The 18994-nt window shown below is 38.5% G+C and overlaps 3 protein-coding genes and 1 non-coding gene across 6 annotated transcripts in view; 1 reads left to right on the plus strand and 3 right to left on the minus strand.

Annotated features, from left to right (window-relative positions):
- Positions 1-3151: 3151 nt before the first annotated feature.
- Positions 3152-18612, plus strand: LOC121725821 (proteasome subunit alpha type-1-like). Of its 2 annotated transcripts, XR_006035441.1 has the most exons (7): positions 3152-3240; positions 3912-4162; positions 7288-7447; positions 7975-8184; positions 8706-8888; positions 14140-14246; positions 18601-18612. XR_006035441.1 is itself a non-coding variant. In XM_042112930.1 (6 exons), the coding sequence occupies exons 1-6, from the start codon at positions 3238-3240 to the stop codon at positions 14158-14160; spliced, it is 828 nt and encodes a 275-aa protein (XP_041968864.1). In that variant the 5' UTR covers positions 3152-3237; the 3' UTR covers positions 14161-14383. The 2 variants fall into 2 exon arrangements, 1 of the variants encoding a protein (XP_041968864.1); XM_042112930.1 differs by lacking the exon at positions 18601-18612 and having other exon boundaries at positions 14140-14383.
- On the minus strand, positions 9841-12261 carry LOC121725819 (alpha-N-acetylglucosaminidase). The gene has a single exon (XM_042112926.1). The coding sequence runs from the start codon at positions 12217-12219 to the stop codon at positions 9880-9882; it is 2340 nt and encodes a 779-aa protein (XP_041968860.1). The 5' UTR covers positions 12220-12261; the 3' UTR covers positions 9841-9879.
- On the minus strand, positions 13370-13441 carry Trnaw-cca. The gene has a single exon. It is a non-coding gene; the product is annotated as a tRNA-Trp (tRNA).
- LOC121725820 (ras association domain-containing protein 10) overlaps positions 15372-18994 on the minus strand; it is a 118384-nt gene continuing 114761 nt past the window's right edge. For both annotated transcript variants that reach the window (XM_042112927.1, XM_042112928.1), the window contains 4 exons: positions 18571-18695; positions 17973-18184; positions 15993-17412; positions 15372-15487 (listed from right to left, as the gene is read on the minus strand). In XM_042112927.1, coding sequence (XP_041968861.1) covers positions 16623-17412; positions 17973-18184; positions 18571-18695 — 1127 coding nt within the window. In that variant the 3' untranslated portion in view covers positions 15372-15487; positions 15993-16622. The remainder of the gene's footprint in view (positions 15488-15992; positions 17413-17972; positions 18185-18570; positions 18696-18994) is intronic.

An 18994-nucleotide genomic window follows, 5' to 3' on the forward strand; every position in this document is an offset into this window, starting at 1 on the left:
TTGTTAAAATGTCCTGTGTTCTCTTTCATTCATATGAAAAACGAAAGAGCTAACGTGACACTAATTCGAGCATTAACTTCACCAGTCGTTGGTGAAATTTGGTCTTATTTTATTATTATCACTTAATAGCGTTTTCGGTATCTGGAGCTGCCTCGGGGCAGGGCAGGCAGGGCAGGCCGAATGGATACGGAAATAGCCGAACAAAACCGATGATCCACGAAGCACATTGACTGAGTATGAATGCAATACGTAGTTGATTAGTTGATGTTCTAAGGCTGCCATCACATGAAGTCGCGAGTAGTGCGGCAGCTGCGCGACTTGTACACAATGAGCCGCGCGACTCGTGTGAAGGCAGCCTTAATATAAACTTCTGCTATTTTCGTATCCATTCAGCCCACCCTGCCTGCCTTGCCCCGGGGCAGTTCTAGATGCCGAAAACGCTAGATATTAGTTATGTTACACCCTGTTTATAATGTTTATTCAACACTGTACCGACAGAAATTAGCAACTGCCGATAAGTCCCTATTGTCAAAAGACTTCGCTACCTGCCCGTATGTCTGTCTCCAGAGTTAAGACTGTATCGACGGGTGCAAAGTAAAAAGAGTCATCTACAAAACAGCAACTTTTCAGGAGAGCGCATAATAGGAAAAAATGCTCCCATTTTGTCAATTTCCGATCAAATTTATTGAAATTTTCATCATTGTTTCATTATTTATTAATGAATCCACATGTATATTTAATTTCTTCTAATTATGTTTAATTTACGAGATATTGTAGTTGTCTGCATCTACATTGCGCTTGAAAATATGACAACTGAGTTAACTACCACTTGGTCGTTTCTACGTGGGAATTAAAAATTATATTTATTAAAGTATTTTTACCGATTACTAGTACGATTATCAGTAACTACGTAAAGTGTAACACTTTATATTATTAAAATTATTATTAAAAGTAAGTTATATTATTAAAATATGTAGTTAAACGTTTTACATCTTAAACACACCAAGTTCAGAACATAATTGCGTAGATATCTTTTTCTACGTTGTCGATTCGGTGCAAGGTACACGATTTAGAAGGAAGTTAAAATATGAAATACTAGCTTTTGCTCGCGGCTTCGCTCGCGTGGAATTTGAAAATCGCGTAAATTGCAAATATTCCCGTAAGCTCCCTTAGAAACATGATGTTTTTCCAAGACCAAAAGTAGCCTATGTTACTTTTCATCCTTTCAATTAAGTTTATGCCAAAAAACAATACGATTTGTTTCTTCGTTAGAGCGTGAAGGAAGGACAAACAAACAAATAAATAAATAAACATACTTTCCCATTTATAATATTAGTATGGATATACTTAGGAATCATTCATTTACTTTCGTAAAAATCGTATTTTCTCACAACAAAAATGAAATTCTGTGTCAATACTTTAATTATTTTAAACTAATTTAAAAATTATTCAGTATCATTATCAGTACAGGAACTATGTTGTAAATTATTATAATTTAGGCAGAGGCTTATTAAGTCTTTGTACTTGGCACTTGTAAGCATGATGGGTTCATTATAACATCATAAGCATCGCCGGACGTTTTACACCATCGGAGGGGTGCATACGATTCTTCAGAACACAAAATGAAATTTTATTTCAACGATTTCTCAATTGCTTCTCGTGATCACAGAGATCCCAAAACCGGTCAAAGATAAGTTAATAGAAAAACTTCGCGAGAACTTGCAAATGCCGGGATATGATGTTACGCAGGTTGCAATTTACCATTTCTGGACTGATGTAATTGTTTACCTAAATTTTGTCGTAATTTACGTCTCGTATCAATACACGTGTCTTTATTTCTCAATCGCCTTTTCTTTAGATCAATATTTAACTGACGTCTTTTTCTACCGTTTAACGAGGAAGGCGTAGAACATTCACTTGATGCCTCCACTGCCGAAGAAGCATCAATGGTGTTGTCTATAGAAGATTTAAAGTTTGAGAGGGACAATATACTCGATGGCCTGTTTGAGTTAATAAACTCAAGCAGGTCATAGATTATATGAGATCAAAGTATCTGTTTAATAAAAAAGAATATATAATATTTTGATCTAATACTGATAATGGACGCGGCGGACTTGAAATGATGAACTGTATTCTGAGGGTGTTGGCGTATTTGTTAATTTGCTGAGATCGACAAATTTTCAAAATCATTTTATATTTCAGACTGAGAGTGAACTGGTGTGACTGGCCTAGAGTATTCAGATCATGGGGACTTATCTTACAAAGTTAACTTATATTCATTTGTCTTCATCGGTGACACATCAAGGTTTTCTATAAGATGTTCAATAATTTCATCGGGCAACACAGTATTTTGCTCTATAAATCTATCACTTATGTTCTGGAAACTTTCAACTTCTTTAAAAAGTCGTTTTGGACTTTCTGAACATGAAAAAACAGTAAAAAATAACAGTAACAAATTAGAAGTCAATTAATATAGCTAACAATAAGAATTAACATAAATAGGTACTCATAAACATAATAAACAATACTAATTTGCAAAAGTAAATTGAGACATCTAAATCACAATCGCAACGTAGAAAAAGCTATATGGCAGATAGCCGCTTATGCCGCATAACATGACCCCCGCGCGTCCCGCGTATAGACGACCAGCGGTAGTTATCCGCATCTACATCGTGCAATTTCACAAAACAAGAGTAGATGTCTTCTTTTACGTGACAAAAGTACCAAAAATAAGGTGATATTTGAATTTTTGTTTTTGGTATGTTGTAGAACATGATATTTTAAGCTAGTTTCTACAAAAAAACGAAAAACTCAAAATTGCAGATGACTTTTTTTACTTTGCACCCGTCGGTATATCATGTACGGAGAGTTGTAATTTTCACAAATTTGTTGCATTGTAACAACAAACACGAACGAAAAACAAAGAAGAGATTTGCTCAATATTTGATTTACTGTTTACACTGTTACGTTGGTTTACACGGAAACCTATATTTATTATACGTGTGCACCACGTCCGATTAGCTGCACTTGGACGATTTTTTTACTTGACAATGGGAATAGTTTACATAGTCGTAGAGCCATAATATTAAAAGAAAAAAAAAGTCAAGTGTGTAGTGTCAACTGTCAGTTGTCACTAATGTCATATAACACTGGCAAGCGTTAGTTAGCATTTTTGTTTTTTGGGTTTTTGTAATTTTGCATTTGTAAAGCCTAAAATATCTTTTTAAATATTTAAAAATGGTAAGTTAATGTTATTTAAATTGGGTCGGCTTATCGCTAAAGTAAGAATTTAATGTAACTTTTGATATATTTTCATGTAAAGTTTAAATGCAATGTCATCAACCTTTATTTTCATTTTGCTAGCCCATTTTTAATTAAACGTTGCGAGTATCGCATTAAATTTCAAAGAATATATTTATTCTAAACTACTTTTACTCCAACTGGTATATTTTACGTTAAATAAATTGAAATTTTATAACCTATTCATAAAGTCGCCGAAATGCTGTACATGTACACAAATACTTCCAGAAACTTAACAATAATAATAATAATAATAATATCTATGGACGCTTCACACCACGTCAGTCTGGCCCCGTGCTAAGTACCTAAAGGACTTGTGTTACAGGTACCAGACAACGGAAATATATTTAATACTTTTATACTATACATATATTTAAGATTTTTATTATATCATACACATATTTAATACACATCCAGACCCGGGAACATTGAAAACTTTTTGTTCCGTCGGCGGGATTCGAACCCGCGACCCCCGGCTTGAGCTACCGACGCGCTCACCACTGAGCCACAGAGGTCGTCAATAATACATAAATTAATACAGATTAATGTTTACGGTCTCGTGTATTGCCAGAGTATAAGTTATCATCGTCCATGTTTTCATTAACTTCCAGTTCCGCAACCAGTATGACAGTGATGTGACAGTATGGAGTCCCCAAGGTCGTCTTCACCAGGTAGAATATGCCATGGAGGCGGTGAAGCTGGGCTCAGCAACGGTTGGCCTGAAGAACAAAGACTTTGCTTTGTTGATAGCTTTAAAGCGGGCCGTTAGTGAGTTGTCAGCTTACCAAAAGAAGATTATTCCTATTGATGACCATATTGGAATTTCCATTTCCGGTCTTACAGCTGATGCTCGTATGCTCAGGTATGCTTGTGCATTACTTGATTTTTGTGTTATTTTAAATAAATTTGAATGTAAGTCATTGTCTGATCTATTGCTCATTTTATTATCATGTGTAATAATATCAATTATACTTACAATCATAAATGTTAATACAATTTATAAAGAAGACTAGATGATTCAGTGAACTTTGTACAACTTTCCTCCTAATACTACGAATAATAAAAACTAAGGAAGAGTAACTCCGTCAAAAAAAGTGCACCAAAAGGCTACAAAATGTGACCCAAATACATGCATATTTATGCATGTGTTCAGTACAGATTTTTCGTGTACATATACTCGAGTGACATTCAACCAGGTTGACATGACAATTTTGTCAAACTCATTTTACAATTTGTTTACTTACTTTTTACGTAGCTTTTTACAATATTTTTGTTGTTAAAATGCCTAAATGCCCTGTGAAATGGTGAAGAAGTCATACAGATACGACTTTTAATACAGGAATAACCTTTCATCTGTAAGTGAATTGTTTAAAACTATGATTAAACTAGCTGTTGCCCGCAACTTCGTCTGCGTGAATGTATGAAGCGTCCATAGATATTATTATTATGTTATTAAAATCGAGATTTACAAAATTGAACACCCATCTATGACTATTTTATTTGGATCTACATTACACACGAAATTTTTAATGCACTACGAAAATAAAATATAATTATAAAAATTGTAACTGTACTAAGTATAGCTAAATTAATATTGGAATTTGTTGTGTTAGACTGTTGCCAATAATAATTATGACAAAAACGCTTGAAGGCACGGATTAATTTCCTGCTGTCCACAATCACCGTAGTATGCATCATCAGATTTACACTGTAGGTTGTCTAGCATTGTAGTTCTTTTGTCTTGGCAGAAAAAACTCTCCCAGAGAACATGATTCAAACATACTGCCTTCGGTCGTACATATTCTACCATTTCTACCTATGTGCTCGACCAATGTTAGTAACTTAGATCCGTAAAGTTTGACTTTAAAATTTCCATGGCTGGTAACGAATTGAAAAACGCAGTGGTCAATATCCATCCAGTGTTTGGATAAGCGTTTACGAATATTAGGAAAAGTTTTAAAGATCAACCTTTGCTAGAATTGGTAATCACTTTGGTTGTCGTTGTAAATTCCGAGGAGTTTCTTCAATTCCATTACTTATCAAGTCACCGTTTTTAGGGTTCTGTACCCAAAGGGTAAAAACGGGACCCTATTACTATAAGACTTCGTTGTCTGTCCTTCTGTCTATCTCCAGGCTGTATCTTAAGAACCGTTATAGCTAGAGTTCTGAAATTTTGATACAATTATAGCGGCAACAGATATACACAATACAGATTGTGTATATCTGTTGCCGCTATAATTACAAATACTGAAAACAAAATAAAATCAATATTTAAGGGGGGCTCCGATACAACAAACATGATTTTTTTGGCCTTTTTTGTTCGATACCAATAATTACAGGCAGGCAGTTGAAATTTTCACAGTATCCTTAAATATATGTGTTATTTAATAATTAATAATAAAATTGGAATATAATTAAAATTTAAGGGGGGCTCCCATACAAAAACACAACTTTTGGCCTATTTTTTCTCTATAACGGTACGGAACCCTTCGTGCGTGAGTCCGACTCGCACTTGGCCGATTTTATTGTAAACATGGTATCAAATTCGGGCAATCTATACAACAAAAAAAGAATTTTGAAAATCTGACCACAAACAGCAAAGTAAACATTAACTCCTCCTTTTTTTAAAGTCGGTTAAAAAAAAGTATCTAAGATGTTGACCAGGGATGTAAGGTATCATCATGCCAAATTTCATTGAAATCAGTCCAGCGGATTCAGAGATTAGCCTGTACAAACAGACAAACAGACAGAGAAACAAAAATTTCAAAAACAGTTAAAATGTATTCTACTACTCTTCTAATATGCCCCTGACTCGTTTTTTCAAGTTTATTTATTATGTATATTATGTAATTGTATATATGTATATTATGTAAATGTATATTATGTAATAAGTATAGATTTCTTGTATTTTTGTCGACACAAAAAATATGGTTTATTTAAGTTGGATGCTAGGGTATTTGCATAAAATTAAGCTGGTCTCTTTGTGTTTGTCTTATTAAATATACATGTTATCCTAAAAGTGCAATAATCAAAAAATAATATGATTACAAAAATTTTACAAAGTGGCCATGGACAGTGTTATGCAAGATGTAACAATTTAATCATAAACAAAATTTTAGGGTCTGGCTTACATTATACTAAATGCGTTATAAGATGGTATGGGTATTCTCATATTTCTTGCTACGGATTTTTTTTACAACAAACCAAAAAAAACATAATGTAATAAATTACGTTCAATCGACAAAAACAAATAAGTATTTCCTTTAATATTGTAAATGAACAAAAAAAAAACTGCTAACTTTTATTAAAATATTATATTAATTGTGAGTTATGAGTACAAAATTTACGTAAGTTTTTAATTTCAATTCTGTAATAATTTAGCACATAGATTTTTGTAATCTGAAAACGTCTTCTCTAGGTGCTCGGATAGTTTTAGATTCGCCCGAGTCGTACAAGGTTTGTTCATAATTATTACATGTATATTATAATTATTATCGATGTCTTAAGTATCAGAGGAAAATGTTTGATTTTAAAATAATAATATATATAGATATCGATAGTAGATGTGCTTGGTGTATACTGCAGAATACTATCCGCTTTTGACAATTATTTGTTTCATAACTATGACAATGACAATAACCGCGCAGGCTGTCGTCCGGCGCGCAATATTATGATACGTTACCTGTGACACGACCTTGGCGAAAATCTAAATTGTCATATTTTAGTGTTCGAAAAGGAGTCAAATTTAAAACGGTTGAAGTATGGGAGTTACGTTTCCTTAGTTTTTATTATTCGTAGTCCTAATATAAATCTTCTCTGGACTTCTAGAAATATTTGAAGACAAAAATTAGCCTAATTATTGTGTGGTTTAAAATTAATTTTATTTTTTATCTATGTAGAAGATAAATTACTATCAATATAAGTACTTGGTTTAATGTATGGCATATCTAGTATTAAATAACTAATCCAAAATTTTAATAATTCCAGTCGTTACATGAGAACAGAGTGCCTGAATCACCGCTACTCCCATGATGCACCCATGCCTGTTGGGAGACTGATTTCGATGGTTGGCAATAAAATGCAAATATGCACCCAGAGGTACGACAAGAGACCCCTTGGTGTCGGATTACTTGTAGCTGGTTATGATGTAAGTAATCTAATGTTAACTAAACAAACAATAGTGCACTAACATCCACATTTCTAAATGTCACTTATTTACCAAGTATAAAGAAACAAAGTGAAAAGCTAATTATAAAAAACAACTTTTATAAGTTTTCAAACATAAGTTATGGCTTAGCATATTAGCTATTTTTGTTGTCACTATCAAAAAATTAAAAGGACCCAACAGCTAATTATTGTACCTTATTCTTTAGTTATTATTAAAATTTATATATATATATATATATATATATATATATATATATATATATATATATATATATATATATATATATATATATATATATATATATATATATATATATATATATATATATATATATATATATATATATATATATATATATATATATATATATATATATTTTATTGTTAATTATTAGTATTAATGATGTTTTTCTGCTCCTTTGAAATTATATTATTAGCTAACGAAAAGTTCTTACTATATAGTGTAAATGTTTGTTTTCGAATTCTTTATTTCAATTTGCGTTACAGGACCAAGGACCGCACATTTACCAGACTTGTCCGTCCGCTAACTTCTTCGACTGCCGCGCCATGGCCATCGGCGCACGCTCACAGTCAGCTCGTACGTACCTGGAGAAACATCTCAACACCTTCGCCGACTGTGATCTCCAGGAATTAGTGGCGCATGGATTGAGAGCTTTGAGGGACACACTGCCCAATGAAGTAGATCTTAATACCAAGGTAAATAACATCCTAAACTGTGGAATTAATGCCCATCTTTTTTTGATAATATAATATGTTAGCCAATCAAAAGCGCTAGTGAAAATATGAACTTCTGTCAAAAACAAGTATGCAATTAAATATAAGCTCAATAACAGATAAAATAGAAACTTTAATTTATTACAATTATTGTCAGTCACATTGTGTCTTGGTGATGTTTTACGAAATGCTATTCCCCATACTAATATTATAGATGCGAAAGGGTGTCTGTCTGTCTGTTACGCCTAAAACCAATTTTGCTGTGGTATAGAGATACTTCAAGTCCCGGGACATATAGCAGGACACTTTTCATTCCGGAAAAATGTACGGTTCCAGCGCGATAAACGAATTTTTGCGCAACGGAGTTGCAGGCGTCATCTAGCTCATCTAATTAAATATAATTTTTTAAAATCATCATGACAATTAGCTATTTTTTCTGTTTTTACTCCCAACCTCACCCTCTCGATTAGCTAGTAGTTCTTTAATTTAACTGTACATTCCAGAACGTGTCCATCGCTATAGTGGGTCCGAAGACGCCTCTGCGCGTGTGCGACGAGACGGAGTTGGCGCGGTACCTCTCCCTGGTGGAGGGTGAGGAGCGGCGCGGCGGAGGCGCGGCCGCCAGCGAAGGCGCGGGGGGCACGGGGGAACCCGCGGGGGAAGACCGCCCGGAGCCCCAGCCGCAGGTATGTAGCCGCACACTCAACGCCTGGGCAGACCCTTGTACTCCTGACTGACACATACCACGGCCCCTGGAGGCATACTACGAAACCGTTTTGAGACTCAGACAATCGGACGAGAATACCGCGTCCTTCTCTAACAAAGTCAATTCACGATTGTAAGAGTAGGAATCTCGTTCGATTATTTGAGTCTCAAAACGGTTTCGTGGTAGAGCCCCAGGCTTATGTCCAGAGGCGTAGCTACCGCCGAATATGCTGTATCTTTTATATTATGGGGGCCCCGGGCCACTGCAGGGGCCTCCAACGTACGTAAGCATAAATTAATAAAATATTTCCGTTTCTTAAAAGTGAAAAACGCAACCTTATCTTAAAATTTAAACGATTTTTTAAACGGGGCATATTACGCTTCTGCTGATAACCCCAATTGTCCGGGGATGCGAAAAACATTTCCTCGTGTATGTAAGAAGCTTAAGGTTGCCCTTTTCTTTAAGAAAAAGTCAGATTTTCAAGTAGGAATAACCAGGAAAATTAAGCAAAAAAATGGGACGCAGTCATAGTAGAGTGGCTGTTGCAGAGTTGTTAAGTTAACAACTACATAGTTGCAATTGAACTGGAAACGAGTCATTTGTCATATTATATTAGAGTCATATATTTAGAAATATTGAAATTAAATTTTACGACATGAAAACTTGTTCTAAAATATAAAAACCCAGGAACGCGGCCCTGAAAAAGTATCCAGGATATTCAAAAAGTTAAAAAATGAATAAATTGCACACGTTTTGGGGGGAAGGCTCTAGACACCAGCTGTAGTGGGTTTAGTTTTAAATTAACATTTTGTACTTGTTATATTATTGGTGTTTATATTTAAATAATGTTAAACTTAGCTAAAAAGTTAAGTTACAGTTACTGAATAAATGTTAATTTATTTTATTTATTTATTAAATAAAATCAATACAATCATATATTTGTAAGTAATTAAAAAATATATATTTTTGAATTATTTGCTGATATACTTTTCAGTAACAACGGTAATAATATCATCCTCCGCGTTTTCCTCTAACGCAACGTCAGCCAACGTCGTTCTCTTGTTCGGGATCTCTCTGATGACTGATATCGGCAAATCCTCGAGGTCCGATACGTGGGCCCACTTCTCGTACAGCCTCAGGGCGAGCATGTTAGCGTCCTGCCGCGGGAGGGCGTCGATAGTGACGGACGGGAACTGCTCCTCCACAGACGCCCTCACGACCCTCTGAGCGGTCTTCTCGTCAAACGTCTCCCCTCTCGCCTTGGCGTCCAGCGCCAGAGACAGAAACTTGCTCCACCGGGGTATGTAGTAGTAGTGGAACATCTCCGCCCACTGCTTGCAGGCGTAGTCGGAAATCTCCCCGGTCGGACCCCACAGCGTTATCTGATTCCGAGCGTTCAACTCGTACAAGTAGGACTCCAGTCGGTTCGAAGCTACCTGTCTCGCCGCGTCGAAGAAATTCTGCGTGCTGAAGTCGCCGTTTGTCGCCAGAATGCTCTCCATGTCTCCCATGGCGTCCAAGAAGCGATTTATTGACGAATTGAAGACATACAATTGAGAGGATCTGTCTTCTAATATTTTGAGATACAGCTGATCGGTTCTGTACTGGAGGGCCTGTCTGGTGACGTCGACTAGGTCGTGATTATATCCGTCGGAGTTGCAGGCGTTGGGGTCGCTGAACACGAAATATTTGAGAGCCTCGAAAATATCGTGCCCGCTGTACCAGGCCCACGGCCTTATTTTGAAGCTCGGCCGACGCGTCACCGCGTACTTGCCTCTCATTCTATTCAGACCGTCGAAGCTGTACACGCTCCTCAGCAGGTACCTCCATGCGAGAGAAGTACCGTTGCACCCGTACCTCCGCTCCGCGTAAGCCTCGACCCAGGCGTTCAGATCCTCTATCGGAGTTTTTCTCCAGGCGGACTCCAGCATCAAATCGTACACCACGTAATTCTGATTGATCCCCTCGGGAGTCAGGCCGACTCCGATCATCGTGCTGTTTCGAAGATTTCTTGCCTCGTACACATTTTTGTTGATCGACTTTGTATTTCCGAACATTCCGAGGGTGCCGCCGAAGTTGTGGAGCATGCACCAGACGAAAGGCTGGCCGTAGTACATGTCGTACAACTCGTACTGCGGCCACTGCTCCGACTGCAAATCGAGCACGAGCATGCGACCGTTGGGGACCGACGTCAGGAACGTCCGAACTCGGTCCAGCGGCCACAGAACGGGGTCGTGGACGAACATCCAGTTTTGAATCAGCCACACCGCGTTCCCGTCGACGCCCTCGATTGTGGAAAATATGGCTTTCGATGTTTCCCGCACGACGTGGTCGGACCAGGGCTCCATGATGACCTCGTTGAAGGGATCCGCCGCGTAAATGTTGCTGAATCCGTGTCTCGCGGTGATGTTTTTCAGGAACATCGTCCCGAGCTCCTTGAAAAGCGGCTCGGTCGGCTGCAAAAATAGGTTGCAGCAGTAGTCGTTGTTGAATTTGTTCCAAGGCTGCACCGTGGAGAACGTGGCGTTCGGAAAGATCCTTCGGAAGGCTCGCGGTACGTGACCATTAAACGCGGGCAGCACGGGCACCATCCCGAGACGGTACATGTAGTCGACGACTTTGTCCTCTATGTTCCGCTGACGGTCGTGCCAGGACCGCAGGAGCGGGCCGCTCCAGCCGTGCACGTTGCCCATCCGGAGCCAAGCGAGGAACGCCGGTCCCGTGAAGTGCTCGGCGATCTCCTGATCGGTCATGCCGAGGCGCTCGTATATCTCGGCCCAGACGGCCTCCTGCGCGACAGGCGCGAGACCCACGTTGATGCCGTTCAGGGCCATCCACTCGACGTGCTTTACCCAGTCGTCGACGGTCCACCACACGAAGCTGTAGGAGGCGGTGCACACGTTCTGGTAGTACCGGAACCTGTCGTTGGCGACGACCACCTCGTTGACCTCGGGCAGCGGCGACGGCACGCTGACGCGCCGCACCTGCCAGGCGATCTGGCTCCGGCAGTACTTCTTGAGGTAGTAGTTGAAGCCCCACACGGCGGCGACGCCGGTGCTGGCGCGGATCTGCAGAACCCCGTTGACCGTGCGCAACGTGAACACATCCTTGCTGTCCTGGAACAGCACGGGCTGCACGACCACGGTGAAGGTCCCGGAGCTCAGGTAATTGCCGATGATGTCGGTCGCCGTCTGCTGCTGTATGTCTGCGGAGGTTTTGGTCTGGAGCACCGTCGGATCCAGATACGTCAAATTGAGACAGAGCACGGATAGGAAGTTGGCGAGAAATATTAAATAATGTAGCGCCCTCATCGTTGTTCCCCGGCCACCGTCGGGCGCGCTCTGCTCGTCGCGAACAGCTCTCGTCTTTATAAGGCGCGATCTTTGACCCCGGCGCGATAGCGGTAATTGAAAGCCGTCCGAGTCGTTTGTTATCTACATTGTAAACATTTCTCTTGCAATTCTATCTGAGTCTAATGCTTGAACTCAATGTTTTTGTCAATATCTTATAACTGCTTAAGTAAACAATATTTGGAACTTAAGTGAAGCCATTAAAATATAGTTCCTTCTGAAGCTCGACGAAAATCTTAAAAAATCAGCCAAGTGTGAGTTGGACTCGCGCACGAAGGGTTCCGTACCACAGTCCACAATAGAGCAAAAATAGGCTGAAAATTGTGTTTTTTGTATGGGAGCTTAATTATTTCATTTATTTAAATTTTATTCTAGATTATTAAATTACAAATAAAACTGAGTATTTCGTGAATATTTCAAATGCCTATTAGCCTAGTAAACGAATGCCCATAATGGGGGTCTGCTTGGAAAAGTCAAAAGCAGAAATTTTAACTTTGGTACTTTATTAAGAGTAGTTAGGAGATAAATATGTTTGATTGATTGGAGATAAATACAAAGTGTAAAGGACGAAGTTGTAGAGAATTTAATTAGCTTTTATTGTGTAGTACAAGAGAATTTCGTACGAAGCACCGTTTATGATGAGTAAGCAAAAAACGGGACCTTCTTTGCCCCCCCCCCTCCATCGGGCTCACCTCGGAGGGGTCAGGACTTTTTGTATGTTTATCTCCTAACTAGTCTAAACAAGGTACCAAAGTCAAAATTTCCGCTTTCGACTTTTCCAAGCAGAATCATTCGTTTACTAGGCTATATGTATTTCCGTTATTGATATCGAGTAAAAATAGCAAAAAAATTCGTTTGTTGTATCCCGAACAACAAACGATTTTTATCCCCCTTAAATACTTAATTTATTTTGTTTTTAGTATTTGCTGTTAAAGCGGCAACAGATATACACAATCTGTGAAAATTTCAGAAGTCTAGCTATAGTGGTTCTTGAGTTACAGCCTGGAGACACACAGACAGACAGACAGACGGACAGACATCGAAGTCTTAGTAATAGGGTCCCGTTTTTACCCTTTGGGTACGGAACCCTAAAAAAGGCAAAAGAAAGTTTTGACCCCGACGTGATTTGAACACGCAACCTTCTGATCTGGAGTCAGACGCGCTACCGTTGCGCCACGGAGTCGATGACCTATACCTCGAAAATGGTCTATTAGTTCAACATAAATAACGTCAAATTTTATATCTAGAGAAATTAAATAAGTGTTTTGCGAAGTAAACGTAGATTAATATTTATCAAATGCTTATTTAATAAATAAGAGTTAATATACATTTGTAACGATCTAAAGCAGTTATGTTTCCTGGTTTTGTTCGAGTAGGATAAAATATGTCTTGTGTTCTTTTGTCCCATGATATACACAAAATCATGGAACTCCCATGACGATATATTTTGTGTATATGTTATATGCCTATATTTTGTGTACCTCGACTTTTACTGCAATAGCATTTGCCTACGGCGTCGACTGCTGTTTTAAATTTGACTAGTAATATCTAAATTACCTATATAAAGTTTCAGACTAGACAAGACAAATATCATAAAATTTCAGAATTTTATGTAGGTTCTACTTCCCAAGTGAATATTTGTTTCTAATTAGTACCTACCCAACTACCTACCAGTATTATCAAATTGCCAATCCTGTCCCTAGCGATCATTGATCCCCTATCAAAAAACTTGTCATATTTCATCGTTTTCTATACAAACCGCGATTTTCAATGAAGTTAAAGTTCAGTGAATGGATTACACCTTATTTCATTTTGACTTTAGTAGTACTTACATCAATAAACAAGTCATATTTTCTTTAATTGGCATTCTTCACATTGCAGGTGGCGATGGACACGGAGTAACCATTCGACTGCAGGACATAGAAGGTGCGGGTGACGTCATAGCCACCTCTGATGTCACTGTCAATATGGAGACACTAAAGACCTGTGTGTACCTTCTTATTAATGCCGTCTTGGTACTACCTTCTTCCTTCTGTCTTCAAAACGGTTGCCAAGGCCAGTACTTAGAGTCACTTATACGTTGTTTTCAACCTACTTGACTTACTAAAATGACCTTAAAAAATGAGGAGGTAACTTATTTCAAAAACCTATGTTTTTAGTTTGAAGTTATTCGAAATGAAAAGGTTTAACAGATTTTAAACTAACTCTGCTAAAATACAAATAACAAGGCACATAATTACATTTTAATAATAATATTAAAACAAAAATTAAGGGGGCTCATATACAAAAAGAAAACACAATTTTGGCGAAATTTTGCTCTATAATGGTACGGAACCCTACGTGCGCGAGTCCGACTCGCCCTTGGCCGATTATTATTGGCTGATGTCAAACGTTACCCATTAACAACATTGTAGAAAAGATAAACTGTTGCCGTAAGTAGTTTTAATACTGTGATCAGTATTAAAACTAGTTACGGCAACAATCTATAGATATAGATACAATCTGAGTCTAAACTCTAAGTACTGGCCGTGGCGAATGTCAAGAAGATAAAGTGTTTTAGGTATTTCATAATCATATTTGTTCAATAAAGCATTTTTATATATTAATTTGAATTTTTCGTCCATACAACTATAAGGGCTTCCACACGTAACTGCGAATTCGCATCGCATCGCAAATATCTGCGACAAAATTCATAATAAAAATGACATTACGATGCGACGCGATGCGAATTCGCAGTTTTGTGTGGGAGCCCTAAGTGTAATCAAAAGATGTCGATTTTCCAAATCTATGAGACAAAACTGCAAGATGTTGATTTAACTATAGTCTTAACTCTGAGCTAAACTGTGTATACAGATGTTTTAGTGACCTGATATTTTGTAGTTTTTTTTATATTTTGCTGTTTATTTATCGGGCGACTTTTCTAACGTATCGAAGTGAGACAAAACATTGTATTATTACTATAATGTCTGTATACACAATGTGGAAGTTTCTATTGATAAGGTTGAGGACTGAGGTAGACAGAGTGTTTTTTTTGCCAAATCATTGGCATAGTTTAATTTAAAATTGGAAAAACGGAGAGGTTAAGGGATATAAAAAAAAGTTTATTACAACTTAATTTTTCAAATTTTTTATTTCTCTTTTAATGGGTTTAGTACGTCACTATCTTTCTAATTCGTTTATTAGTTTGACTAGGTCTATAGTCCGGTCGTGCTGTATGGAGAAATTAGTACTATCAGAGAAGTTGATTCATCGACGGATTGCGGACACGTAATTTGGTTGCAGTATGTCAAACTCAGTTCATGACTGATATAGAATTGACATAATGCGACCAAATGGCATAGGTCCGTCAACTGCCTATAAATCAATTTCGTTGATGGTATTATCAGAGAAGTTGATTAAGAGTTTTGTCCACACTGTGCCTGTTTCTATTCGTCAAGGGCATGCGTTATAGCGCAGTCAACAGCGAACGTGAGGCGACCACTGACCGTATCCAAAAAATGACAATATTGGCGTTACGTTCAATTATTGTATGCGCCAATATGAAAGTTGATGACGAAAATTGAAGATGAAAGTGCAGAAAACAAGTGTGGACATAGCTAATAGGCAAATGGCGGATATACGTATTTTGGTCGTGTTATGTCAAACGCAGCCGACAGATCACGACTTTCATTAAATTGATAACCCGACCAAATGACATAGGTCTGCCATCTGCCTTGCAATTTCTTTGATAGTACATTGACCCATTGGTGCTTGGCTCTTCTAATGGCGCAAATATTGCTATTGCATATCCGTTAAAACAATTTAGCAATATGTATATTTGCACGCGACTGAAAGAGACATCGTTATTTCGGGCAATCGGCAACTTACGAATTTCTACATGTTCTACGACCGTACTTTATATACATGTTGCTTGGTGGTTCTGTTGTACAATTTTTTGGTTTTGTATTTCGTATATATAAATATATTTTTCCGCTATCACTATGTTAGTATATTGTCTTATATCTTAGCACCATTATATTGCTTATAGTTAATTAAACACATGTATACAACTGAATAATTGTAATTGGTAATTTCAAAAGATCACCATAGAATGAGTTCCGCCAAAACTAAATTAATTTAATTGTAAATCTTTTCGGGTCACTCATACTATGGATACAGGGGGCCAACTACATCTCGTAGCATAGACAAATATTTACAAATAAAAATACCACAGAAAGCTATTGTCCTAAAAGAAGCCAATACTCATTTATACAAATAATTATTACCAAGGTAATAACAAAATTTTATCGATTTTTTTAAATAATATTGCTACAAGATTGTATAAAGGCGTCTTTGGATTAAAATTGTACAAGGTTTAGTGTATGTCATACGAGGGTATCCAACTCGTAGCCGTTAGGATTGTACTTGAATACAGGCGGCGTCTGTTCTAGAACTGGTACGTAGCTCTCATTTAGAACTATCGGCTGTCTATTGTAAGCCTCGTTTAGCTGTCTCTCCAGAATCGTGTTCTGGAGCTCCTCCTCCTCCAACTGTAGCGTCAGTTCCTCGAGCATTTTCCTCCGAAACTCCAGTTCTCTGTCCGCTTGTTCTATCTCCACGGCGTTGTCCTTCATCTCTTTAGCCGTCTTCGTTAGTTCCTCCTCTATTTTGTCTATGAGGACTGCGACTTCGGAGGTGTTTTCGCAGCTGTTGGCCCTATCCTCGTCCATGTACCTTTTGACCTTGGCCGTTAGTCTGACCACCAGCTCCTCTTCTCGATGTAACCTTTTGTTGACGATCGCGAGTTTTTCCAGCAGCTCGATTTCTTCTCTGATTTTGGTTAGCTCATCCGCCGAAGCGTCGGAGTCTGTGTCGTTGGGAGGCTGCATCAGTCTTTCGGAGTTGACTTGGCATATGTGTGTTAGTTCTTTAGTGAAGTAGTGCTCTCTCATGAGGTGTCTCTCCCGCCTGGACTTGTGTTTGGTGTGTCTTCTTGGTGGGGTGCCGCTGCCGACTCCGACTCCACTATCACTGTTCGCTGTCTGACTGTCGTTCACTTCGCTACACCTGCCCAGGTCCCGAAGGTACGACTCCAGAAGGTAGTTGGTCCCGTGCTTCTCCATTCTGCTTTTGTGTGTTTGGTCTTCTAGTTGGTCGATGAGTTTCTCTTGTTCTCTGTAAAATGAAAATTGTATTAACAATGAGTAGAAACTTAGTATAGGTAGAAACATAATAACTACTTTTTGTGCAACCAGGTATTTACTTTAGCCGTACTAAGCTACAAACGATTTTTCTATATCGTTTTTATAATCATTCCTTCTAAGTCATAGGTTCTGGCATCAGTTCAGTCCATCAGTCTGATGTAGACTAACGAAAGAATGATCGTGTAAATGTCTAAACACACTAGGCCGAAAATACGCGGCCGAAGTTCGGCATGATTACGTCTGCAATGCGCTATGCATACGCTATAACGCGACGTAATTTCGACATGTTGTGTCATCAGTAATTTAAAATACATTGGTAATTAATAATCATGCCGAACTTTGGCCTAGTGTGTTTAGACACTAACCGTGTGATTAACAGAATGATCATTTTTTATTTTGTATTTTCCGGCCATCATTCTGGCGTCAGTCTGAGACTGATGGACTGATTTGATGCCAGACTGACCGTGTAACCCTAGTCTAACTAACCTGTCTACGAGCTGTCTATATTATAGCTTATCACTCCCAACCAACCTGAGTTTATCCAACTGCTGGTGTATGGTTCTGCTTTGGTGGTGTATGACGGAGACGAGACGAGCCGCTGGATCCTCGCTCTTAGCTCGCGGCGGCGGGGTGCCGGCTCGCGTCTTCCGGCGTCGCCTCGCCCGGGATCGGCCTCCACCGTCGCTGTCACGACCCGAGTCGTCCTCCCCGCCGCTAGACATACGCCGCAGGGAGAGGCGGACCTGATAAAGGGATAAGCATGATAGTTATACTCAACAGTGTATTATAGCCTATTACCCGGGCCATTTTATGAGGGTACTCTATATTCTTTGAAGTCAGATTCTGTGTTGGGACAAACGCACACACAAAAATATTACTTTCCTTTAACTTTGTTGTAGTCTAATGAAAAGTGTCTAAGATTTTAAAGCTTGTAAATCATTGAAACGTTAGGAATTCGATTTATAAAACAACTAACAGCTGATCTGCCACAGATCGTACTCGATGTAATTATATGCCATCAAACTTCATCGTTTATGAATCAATAGTTTTGAGTCAAACCCAGTCGTATGTCATCACGTGTGTTGCCCACGAGGTATACATCAGTCACCCATTCACCTTTAACACTTACCTCGTGCCTGGCATCTCCCCATGCGGCCAGCACATGTAACACGGGCGCGTCGGGTGGTAAAGGCCTCTCCACACCGCGCCACCGCTCCGCCAGCACCCATGAGCCTGACGCTATGTAGTCTGATGCTGGAAAAGGACATCGATATCATCAGCAGACGACGTAGAAGAGCTTGTAGATAAGTACGGGCTTATTTCATAGGAGGGATATTGACAAAATATATAAGCGGGTGATTTCTTTTATCAGTCATCTGACCCTTAAAACGACATTTAAATACACCATCTGGTGTATTTAAATGTCGTTTTAAGGAAATTTGTTGTTACTTTCAAAAATCAAAATCAAATCAAATTAGGTGTTATTTGGCTGTGTTTTCCAGTTTCCGTTAATTCACAATGACGTCAACAAGTCAGTTTCCCAATGACGTCAC

The sequence above is a fragment of the Aricia agestis genome, chromosome 4 (assembly GCF_905147365.1).
Source record: "Aricia agestis chromosome 4, ilAriAges1.1, whole genome shotgun sequence".
Lineage (NCBI taxonomy): Eukaryota > Metazoa > Arthropoda > Insecta > Lepidoptera > Lycaenidae > Aricia > Aricia agestis.